The sequence below is a fragment of the Engystomops pustulosus genome, chromosome 2, assembly GCF_040894005.1.
Source record: "Engystomops pustulosus chromosome 2, aEngPut4.maternal, whole genome shotgun sequence".
NCBI lineage: Eukaryota > Metazoa > Chordata > Amphibia > Anura > Leptodactylidae > Engystomops > Engystomops pustulosus.
Genome location: NC_092412.1, coordinates 204,080,617 through 204,091,165, shown reverse-complemented (window position 1 = coordinate 204,091,165; position 10,549 = coordinate 204,080,617). Strand labels below are relative to the sequence as shown.

The 10,549-nt window shown below is 34.4% G+C and overlaps 1 protein-coding gene across 3 annotated transcripts in view; it reads right to left on the bottom strand.

The window, feature by feature from the left end:
• Window positions 1-622: 622 nt before the first annotated feature.
• NLGN4X (neuroligin 4 X-linked) overlaps window positions 623-10,549 on the bottom strand; it is a 171,013-nt gene continuing 161,086 nt past the window's right edge. For all 3 annotated transcript variants that reach the window (XM_072137859.1, XM_072137861.1, XM_072137860.1), the window contains one exon: window positions 623-4,102. In XM_072137859.1, coding sequence (XP_071993960.1) covers window positions 3,262-4,102 — 841 coding nt within the window. In that variant the 3' untranslated portion in view covers window positions 623-3,261. The remainder of the gene's footprint in view (window positions 4,103-10,549) is intronic.

Sequence of the window (10,549 nt, the reverse complement as noted above, 5' to 3'; positions counted from 1 at the left end):
GAGTTGGGTACATCAAGAGGCTCTGGTCCTGCCTGGTGTAGAAATAAACACAGCTGGCAAATTTTCACTTATGAAACTGATGTGGCGCAGAAGCCCTGATAAATATCCCCCTTAGTGTGTATATTGATTTTTAAAATTGATTTAGCCCCCTTTTGCACGTGTACCTGTAACGGGATGCTGAAAGTTAAAAAACCTCCATCAACTGAATAGCATTGCTTAGTAATCCTTTTATATATGTAGTTTTACTGATTCTTTTGCTACCCAAAGTCCAAAGCAAACCAACCCATTAGTTATGTTTATGCCTATTAGGCTCTACAATGTCAAGTGTGTAGTCATAGCTTATGAGGAGGGAGTTAAGTATTTAAGGTGCCAGTTTTAGTGACACTTGGGAACACTGAGGGATAGAATTTGCCAGAAACCTATAAAACATTCAAAACATGATAGAGGTGGTGAATGGTTCCTTAAAACCATATCTAAATGGACAACAATGATAAGAAAACATTAAATGTAAAAAAAATATACAATCTATTAAACTGATCTTTTCAAATTGTCTCGAAATAAATGTTTAAAGAACATATTATTTAAAGATCAAATATTTAATTTATGTTTAATAATATATGTTTTAACATTTGCCCAATTTCTTCAATACATTCTTTAAAACTGGCAACATTTTAGTAGAGCTCTTCAATATCCTCTTAAAGAAATCTAATGAGATAAGTTGAAACATTGTTAACTAAGTGTGTCCATAAAGTGTAATACACATTAGTTAGTTCAACATTTTAAACATGTTCTTCCTTAGAATAATAGATTTATTTAGTAATACATATTTGATGATCCCCTTTACCCATTAACAACACAAAAATATATATTTTACCTCACCTATTGTATTGTAGCTCCTTATTTTAAATATTCAGCATATCTAAGGCTTTGCTCACATTGATGTTTTCACTTTCTTTCTTAGTTATTAGTATTTTTATGGCATGAATATCACAGTATTCTGCCTTATACTTCAACGTCAAAGGGAACCTCAACAGCCCAATGTACTTCATTACAGGCAGTCCCCGGGTTACATACAAGATAGGGTCTGGAGGTTTGTTCTTAAGTTGAATTTGTATGTAAGTCGAAACTGTATATTTTATAATGGAAGTTCTAGACAATTTTTTTTCTTTTGCCCCAGTGACAATTGGAGTTTCAAAATTTTTGGTGTAATTGGACCAAGAATTATCAATAAAGCTTCATTACAGACATCTTACAGCTGATCATTGCAGTCTGGGACTATAGTAAAGCATTCAGAGAGCTTCACCAGAGGTCACATGGGGCAGAGGGGTCCGTCTGTAACTATGGGTTGTCTGTAAGTCGGGTGTCCTTAAGTAGGGGACCGCCTGTATATAGAATGGGATCCATTTAGATTTATTGAGATCGGCTTGAAAATTGACCTTCATAGCTGTCATGGATTTGTTGATCACATGAAATGGCACTTACGTGAGTTTTTACGAATATAAATATGAGCAATATTTAACAATTATATGAATGTTACATATTCATAAATGAATATGAATGTAACATTTCAATACTGAAACAAATTATTTTTTAATTCATTTCTAATACTTATATTTTGTCATATAAGACACTACTAGCCCATACTAGAGCCTTATAACAAGTTTCTATGCCATAGTCAATATGGTGAGATTGCAAATTTTATTTAGCTGAAAAACAATGCTTTTAATGGACATACCTCTTTCTAATCATTGGTACCTATACCTGAAGCACAGTTTGGGTTCATGGACACATAAAGGTAATATATTATTGCTCCATACACCATAATAGGTTTATTTGAAAAGACCCTTAACCACATAAATTACTGGTTTCATATCTATAAACAGATGTGACAAGTGATTTAAAGAAAAATGCAGGGCAAAATAAAAAATAGAATAGCATAGAACATTTTTTTTCCAATAAAATGTTTAGGATTTATTTGAAAATCATTTGGTGGTCGGTCTTTTTAACTTTCCATAATGTGCATTACTTATGTGACAAGTACATAATCATTAATAGAAAAATAAAGAAAAACAAGAAAAAAAAGTTGACCCACATTTTATATGACAAACATTAGGCATAGTGGCAAAGGCATTGCCTGAGTTAAGAAAATCGGAAACCATGTTGCAGTAATCATTTGCTTGTCATTAAAATAATATACACAGAGGCATATGATACACCCTGGCTATTATTTTGCCATTTGTAATTTTACTAATAATATATTCCAAGATATTTGGATCCTAATGGAAACGACAATTTCAAACATTCTCATATGCATTTAAAATTAGATTCATTATCATTGAGCATTTACCAATTTTTCAGAGATTTGTAAAACAAGAGCAAAATGTAAGATACTAAATAATAAAAACAAAAGTAATGTACAGTAAAATTGCACATGCATATCTGTAACCTCAAAGGGGAGTTTTGTAACATATCCAAAATGTCATCTCAAGTGAGCTTGCATTATTTCCTACAAATGAATTATACTGTATTATAAAATCACATACCTCTGCTCTGAGGACAAGTTATTAAGAAGAAAACCATTTTTTTTCTTGTTTGGAGGCAACAGAGATGGTTCTTGACTAATGTATATACACGTAGGTCACAACTAAAAGCACAATCTTTCTAAAAGTTCTTTTTTTCAAACTTAAAACAACAATAAAAGATATTTTTTTTGTAACTCACAGCTATTTACATATGTACAAATATGTTTTGTTTTACTTTAAATACAGTTCATGATGGCATTTACCTTCATTGCCAGAACTATACATTTTTACTCTGCATAGTCAGTCCTCTGCTTTAAATAGAATTTCCTTTGTGAATAACAGCTTCATAAAAAGCTCAATATACTAACATGTCTGAACAAGGGCCCCTTGTTTCTTTATGGCACATAGAGAACTTAGAAAACAAAAACAAAGCAGTAACAATATTTGTCTGTTCCAGAGCAGCTTCTTTCATCATATATAATAGAGAGGGGAAAAAAATCCAGTTTCTTGAGGAAATTGCTCAGAATATTAAGTTTGTCTAAATTCTTCTAGCAGGGATAAATTCATAAGCTTTATCATAACAGCATATTACACTATTCACACTTTGACTGATCAGTATGAATATAGGACAATTCCTTAAGAAAGGAATGAATAAGAAAATAATTCCTTCTTTTCCAATTCTTCACAAGTTTTCTGTTTGTTTTTGTTTTCTCCACGAGGATGAAAAAACATTGCAAAGCTATACTCGAGTGGTAGAATGCCCATGGGGTAAATTAGTACTATTTTGGCCTCCACTAAAAGTATTAAAGGTATGCAATGGTTGCATTCCTGTTAATGTGTTCGGAATCATTGTTATTGTATTTGGAGTCATGAGTGGAATATCATCAGGTGATCTTCTTAGTGTGAGGGTATAGTCTGGTGGACAGGTCAGCCGCAGAGTATCATGTGCTTGGAGAGCTTCACACTCATGATCATGCTCCAATTGTTTCATCTGCAAGGACATTATTTCTTCATTCTGAATATGAGCAATATCATTTGTCGTATTCCTTTGAGGACTTGGCCGTCTGTGGGTTTCATGACGTCTTTTATCCTTTTTGTAATACAAAGCTGCAAAGGCTAAAATATTTAGAAATAAAAGAGATGCTCCAACAGCAATGGTGACACTTAGTTCTGTTGAATAATCTCTTTTGTCTTCTGCAATAATAGTAGTTTCACCCAGGACGGTCTTTTGTGTTTCTTTAGGGCTATTTGCTGGTGTCATTACTGGACGTTTTGTGGTAGCCCTTGACTTTACAGGAGATCGTCTGGTAACATATGGAAATGATGTCATGTCTGGTGGGGGTACTTTTGTTGTTGTAGACACATATTGAAATATTTCATTCAGGTTGTGTAAATGTGGTACCAGCTCTAACCAAAAAGCCACCTTTGTTGCTCTGTAGTGATCTCGAACTCTTGGCTTTAGGCCGATATGGAGATATTGTTGGTCTTTTGGATCATATTTAGACCAGGCAACTTCTTCAAATCGATTTGGCTTAGTATGGATGAACTTTGTATCTTGAGGGACTGGCTTGTTAGGATCCCTATAAAGAAAGAATATTCAATTAGAAAACTATAGCACATTTGACTCTCTAATTTTCTCTGAGGATTTTCTTATTGAGCCTGAGTATTCACTCAAGACGTTGTAAAACATACAAAGGTATTAGATACAAATATATGTAAAGTTACTCTAAATTACAATTCGTAGTAGAAATAACAATAGAAGTAGTGGTGAAAGAAGTATATTACAATTATTTTTTAGCATGCATTAAATAGGAAATTGTAATACAAAGAATAGTAGAACTACTGTATATTATTGCAAGAGATCCTAAGAGGACTATAAATAAAGTAATCACTGTGAATTATACTTGTAACAAAAGTTCTATTTAAAGTATTTTCTTTGCTATGGCATTTTCTAGCTTAACTCCAGTTTTTAAAGCATTTTATTTTGGGAAGTCGTGACTTTTTTAAAATATTTCACATTTTGGAACTTTATGTGCCTTGTACTTTATCTGAATGCAAGGCACAACATTTTTCGCTATATGGTAATTGCATTTTTATTGCCGTAAACATGACTCTTTTATTTGCTATTCCTTTAGATTACAAACCTAAGAGACCATGAATACCGGGGAATTTAAAAGCTTGCAACAATTTTGCTCTATGGACAGAAAAAAAATAACTTTACGTGACAGAAAAGAAAACAATTATTTGATTATTGACAGGCAGCTTAGATTTAGTTTTATTTTGCAGAATAACATCGGTAAATAACACTAAAATTAAAACAAATGACCATTGGAAATTCAGTTCCACGTGTGTTTTGGATTTTTTTAGTTTACAGAGAAATAAACTTTTTTATTTGTAAATATTTATTATTATTTTGTGTGTGTTTTGGGTGACATTTTCACAGTGTTTTTTTAATTAATAAAGCTCCACTTACAGAGAACCCCTTGTTGGGGAAAATGTCTGGAGCAGGACTGTACTGGGTTTGATCATACCCAGCAGCTCTTCTTCATCTGTGCAGACCAGACAATCACGTGACCGCCCATTCTATAGAGTGCCTATGCTATCCACTTCATAGCGCTACTTCAGTGCTATGCTGTGAAGAAAGGAGAAGGTTGCTTCTACTTTCTCCCCAGGGTCCTGCTCATGCATTTCTTGCTGGAGCAGGAGAAACTACAGCGATGCCAAAAGGCGTTGCTGCAGATTCAAGACCCGTGTCAGCTGACGTATTTAGTCAGTTTCCATCAGGGACCTGTAAAAGTAATATGACATATGCACACACACACATACCGTATTTCTCGGACTATAAGGTGCACAAAAAATCCTTTGATTTTCTCAAAAAGTCCAGTGTGCCTTATATATGAACCGTACTCACAGACAACAGCTGCCATGAACTGTGCACAGATCTGTCACCTGCTGGTTATTCATTCTTATAATCAGGTGCACCTTATAATCCGGTGCACCTCATATATGAACCTAGATGGTTTAGCAGGCATTTATTGATGGTGTGTCTTATAATCTGGTTACTTTGTAACCTTAAAATGGTTAATGTAAGTGTTATAGAAATAATTAGTATAGTCCCGTTTCAGCTGACATTTTTAGATCCAAGAACTTTTTATTACTTTTTCATTTTTATACATAGTTGGTATGCTTTATAAAACACATAATTTACCATTTGTCAAACTGAAGGAAGGTCCCGGCACTCTGAGGTAGTGTATCACTCCTTTATGGTGATGCAATGTACCTGAAAATGTTTCCACATTTGAACAGAAATGAAGACGTGAATTTATTTTATAATCGGAAGCTTGCTAGAAGTATGGCAGCAGTTGAGAAAGGCTCAGGAGAGTCGAAAAGCATCCAGAGACTAATTAGATGCTATTTATTGTCATATGATAAATTCATAATAAAGAATTAAAAAGCTAGCTGGGACCTTCTTTCAATTTGACAGATACTGATTCAATCCACAAGCATGAGGTGAGCGGTTGTTTTGAGTGCTGTCCCAATCTGGGACATTGATCTATAATTTACCATTGTTAGGCTCACACTAATGGTAAGTTCACACTACCATTCAGATTTCCATTTCTAGCGTTTGTTTAAAAAAGTGTAAACAGTAAGTGAACGGATCTGTTATAAATCCCATTGAAATCAATACAAATTTTACTGTCTTCTGTCAGACAGTAATCCATTATTTTAGTTTTTGGACAGAAAAAATGATGGAGCTTGAATTTCTTTTTTACGTTTAAAAGAAAAAACTGATTCTTAATGGATAATGTGTAACTGACCATAACAGATGACATTAAATTATCCTTTACATTAAAGTCATTGGCGACAGATAGAAAGTGTCATTTTTTTACAGTTTTTTACAGTTTTTTTTAAGATATAGAATTAGACTTTTTGTAAAGATATGTCTTTGTAAACGGAAATGGTAGTCTGTACTTAGTCTTATTATGAAACTGGAAAATCTCTATTGATTTAAGTTTGCCAATTGTTTTTGAGACCAAACAATTAGTGTTGTCCATATTGGTATTTAGAGAAAATGTGATGGAACTCCATTGAAACTTTAGATCATTGTTTTTGCTAAAAACAAGCCGTACTGAAACGTTACTTGGTTTCAATGTTTAAAAGTCATATATACTATATGGTCAGAATATATTGGCACTTGCACAGGTATATCATGTTGCTATATATTTTAAAATAAGTAAAGGACAAATGGATTTAACCAAAAATACACTCTCTATCTAGTATATAGCTGAGTGTATGTTTGTATGTATGTCAGCTACAGAAATCTGCAACGTCACGTTTACGATCACCAAATTTTTTACAGCCACTCTGTGACATGTGATAATTTTTGAGCCAAAATTTTAACCCTGAGCTTTCCAAAATACACTAATAAGCACCATATACAAGAACCAATGTCTGCTTCCTGCTATGGCAGATAAAATCTGAGCCATGATTGGTTGCTATTTTGCCACAGGTCATTAATATGAGCACTGAGCTTTGATAGGTTATGTGTAAGGTAATATGTATAGGGATACTGAGTTGGAAGAGATTTATCAGAAATGTCTGGAAACCAATCAAAGATTAGCTAAAAAAAAGCTGTGGTAAAATGAAACTTGAGATCTAATTGGATGGCATGGGCAATTAGAACAGTGCTTCTCTCAGACACTTCTGATAAATCTCCACGCAGACAAAGTAACAGTCAGATGGAAATACAGTCAGAGACATAGACAGTCAGAGACTAATACAGAGACAGTCACAGTCAGAGACAGAGAAAACTTGAGTCAGAGATAGTCTGAGATGGATACAGTTAGAGAAAGATAGAGACAATGACAGTCAGAGACAGAGACAGCCAGAGACATAAGAGACAGAAACATTCAGTGACAGAAACAGAGACAGACAGAGATAGTCATAGACAGAGATAATCAGGGACAGGCAAAGACAGTAAGAGATAGATAGAGACAGGGAAAGTCAGAGACAGAAAGTGATAGACAGAGAAAGACAGAGACAGTGGGAGACAGAAAGACAGTCCGAGTAATAGACAGACAGACACAGCTATAGACACACTTAGAGACAGAAGTGGTCAGAGGCAGTCAGAGACAAATACAGAGACAGTCAGAGACAGAAACAGACAGTCAGAGACAGAGAATACTGGAGTCAAAGACAGAAAGTCAGAGACAGACATAGACAGTCTGAGATGGAGACAGTCAGAGACAAACAGAGACAGAAACAATCAGAGACAGTAGGAGACAGTCAGAGGTAGACAGAGATAGTCATTGACAGACAGTGATAATCAGGGACAGACAGAGACAGTAGAGACAGACAGAGGGAGTCAGAGAAAAGAAAAGTAAGAGACCATCAGATACAGACGGAGACAGTTAGAGACAATTAGGGACAAAGACAGTCAGTGAAGATCAGAGTCAGAGACAGTCAAAAACAGAGATAGTCAGAGAACTACAGACAGTCAGAGACAGAAAGAGAGACAGTTAGAGATAGAGACAGACACAGTCAGAGACACTCAGAGACAGAAACAGTCAGAGATAGTAAGAGACAGAGACAATCAAAGACAACAGAAATAGAGACAGTCAGAGACAGAGACAATCAGAGATAGAGACAGTCGGAGGCAATCAGAGACAGTCAGTGACAGATAAACACAGACATAGACAGTCACAGAGACCATTAGAGTTAGACAGAGACAGTCATAGATAAAGAAAGACAGACAGAAACAGTCGAAGACACTCAGAGACAGAAGAGGTCAGAACAGTCAGAGACAGTCAAAGACAGACAGAAACATTCAGAGACAATAAGAGTCAGAGACAGATAGACACAGACAGAGACAGTCAGTCAGAGAGAGATAGAGAGAGGTAGAGACATATAAAAAAATTTTTAATAACCCATTCTATTTTGTTATAGCTAAGAGCAATTATTTACTATCCCAGGTAATGCCAGGAGCTACAGCTAGTTTTAAATATAACTCTACTTAAATAAGCAAAGTATTTATTAAAAAAGGAAACAAGTAAATAATGTCCTATTATTTTCTCGATCCAGCAGGGAAAAATCTTGACAACCTAAAAGAGAAGAATCCTAAAGGAAGAAGGGTCCTCCTAGGCATCCATGTTGTCAGTATTAAAATGTGCTATATATGAAGACCTTATATTTGTAATACTTATTACAATAATTTGTCATCTTGGTTATCTTATACCATATATTATGGCCTTCATAAAAAATATGTCTTCACATTTTAAAAGTAATATATATATATATATATATATATATATATATATATATATATATATATATATATGTGTGTGTGTTTGAAAGTAAACATAGGAGCATTCTATAGAATGACAACAAGCAGAGATCTAGAAAATCATGATGAATTGATTCAAGAAAACTACATAACTTTTCAGTATGCAATATACAATAACATTTGTTTTCTGAATTGGAACTACCCTTTAACTAACCAAAGTTTCTTATTCCCCAATTACTCTTGTATATTGAAAACAGGAACAGATGTACAATGATTTCATGGGTAAAAGACCTTCTCAGTATAAAATGTGGTGGGTGATTCGAGTGGCCATGGGCTGTCACTCAAACTGCCTTATATTATAGTCCACTACGGTCCCTAACTTGCTTGTTTGGTCTGAAATCTCTTCTGGAGTTGAACTTGCTAGCAAAAAGGCACATATTTTCTAATGTATGTGAAGCCCTCAGCAGAGGGCAGGAAGCTAGGAATAAAACCAATAAAATGTCCATCTGTCAGCCTGAGTGTGCACTGCAGTTTGACATATAGAGAGGAGTAGTAATAAGATTTAAATATTAAAGGAGTTGGCCACTTTTTAATACATCTCTTCTATTCGACAAGTATGTTTCTGCATGTCTATGTACCTGTGTCTTTAACTACTTTGAAAGCTGCAGCCTTTCCCTGTTCTTAGTATAATGTCCTCTGCATACATACACAGCTGCTGTCTCTGTTTCTGCTCAAGAACATCCATGTGGCGTCACCCTCTCTCTTTCTTCTCTCAGTCCAGCCATACTGACAAAGACAGGAAGAGGGAGGGAGATGGATCAGTCATACTCTCCTTCTGCAGGCTCCACTTATTAAGCAGAGCTCAAAGATGTAAACAAAGAAGCATGGAAGGTCTGCATACTGTATAAAAGAAAGTAGATGGACTGCAGGAGCTATCAGTAACATTCAAGAGCTATCTATAAGGACAACTCATGTAATGAATTAGCCACACCCCCTTAAGTCACATAATGGCCATAAGCAACAATATTCTACGTGAACACACACTGGACAACAGATTACTGAAATGGTTTTTGAAACTTGAGATGCACTTGAAATTTAAATTCTTAAATATCCCTCAAGGGTATACCAAGTAGTAAGATAGTGTTAACTTGATATATAGATAACTTGATAACATAGCATGTCATTCTAATCATTAGTGTAACTAACTGTGTAAACAGTGCTGACTATGTAAAGTTGAACATCATTGGCAAAATTAAGCTTTGTTACCCTAGGGGGTCTAAAAAACTTTTAAAAATATGTTTTTGTCAATTTCACTGCATTTCATGCAGTGCATGGAATGGTAAATAATAACACTAGGCAGTATAATGTGTTACTTGGAAAACAACCCCTCATATAGCTCTATACACAGCAAAATAAAAAAAATATAAAATTTGAAGGCTGGGGAGTAAATAACAGAAATATAGAAAGGAGAAAGGGTGTCTGCAGGAAGGGGTTTAAACAAAAACATTCTACAGGGAAATTTTTGACCAATAAGTTTTTTTTCACCTTTCTAATATTTGGCAGATGTCTTTGCATATATATATATATATATATATATATATATATATATATATATATATATTTGCATTATAGGACCAAGAAGTATGTATGTATTCTGCAGTTTGGCACAGTCACTTATAAAACATTAGCATAAACCGATTAGTATATAGTATACATGTATTATGTATAGTATTATTTACAAACC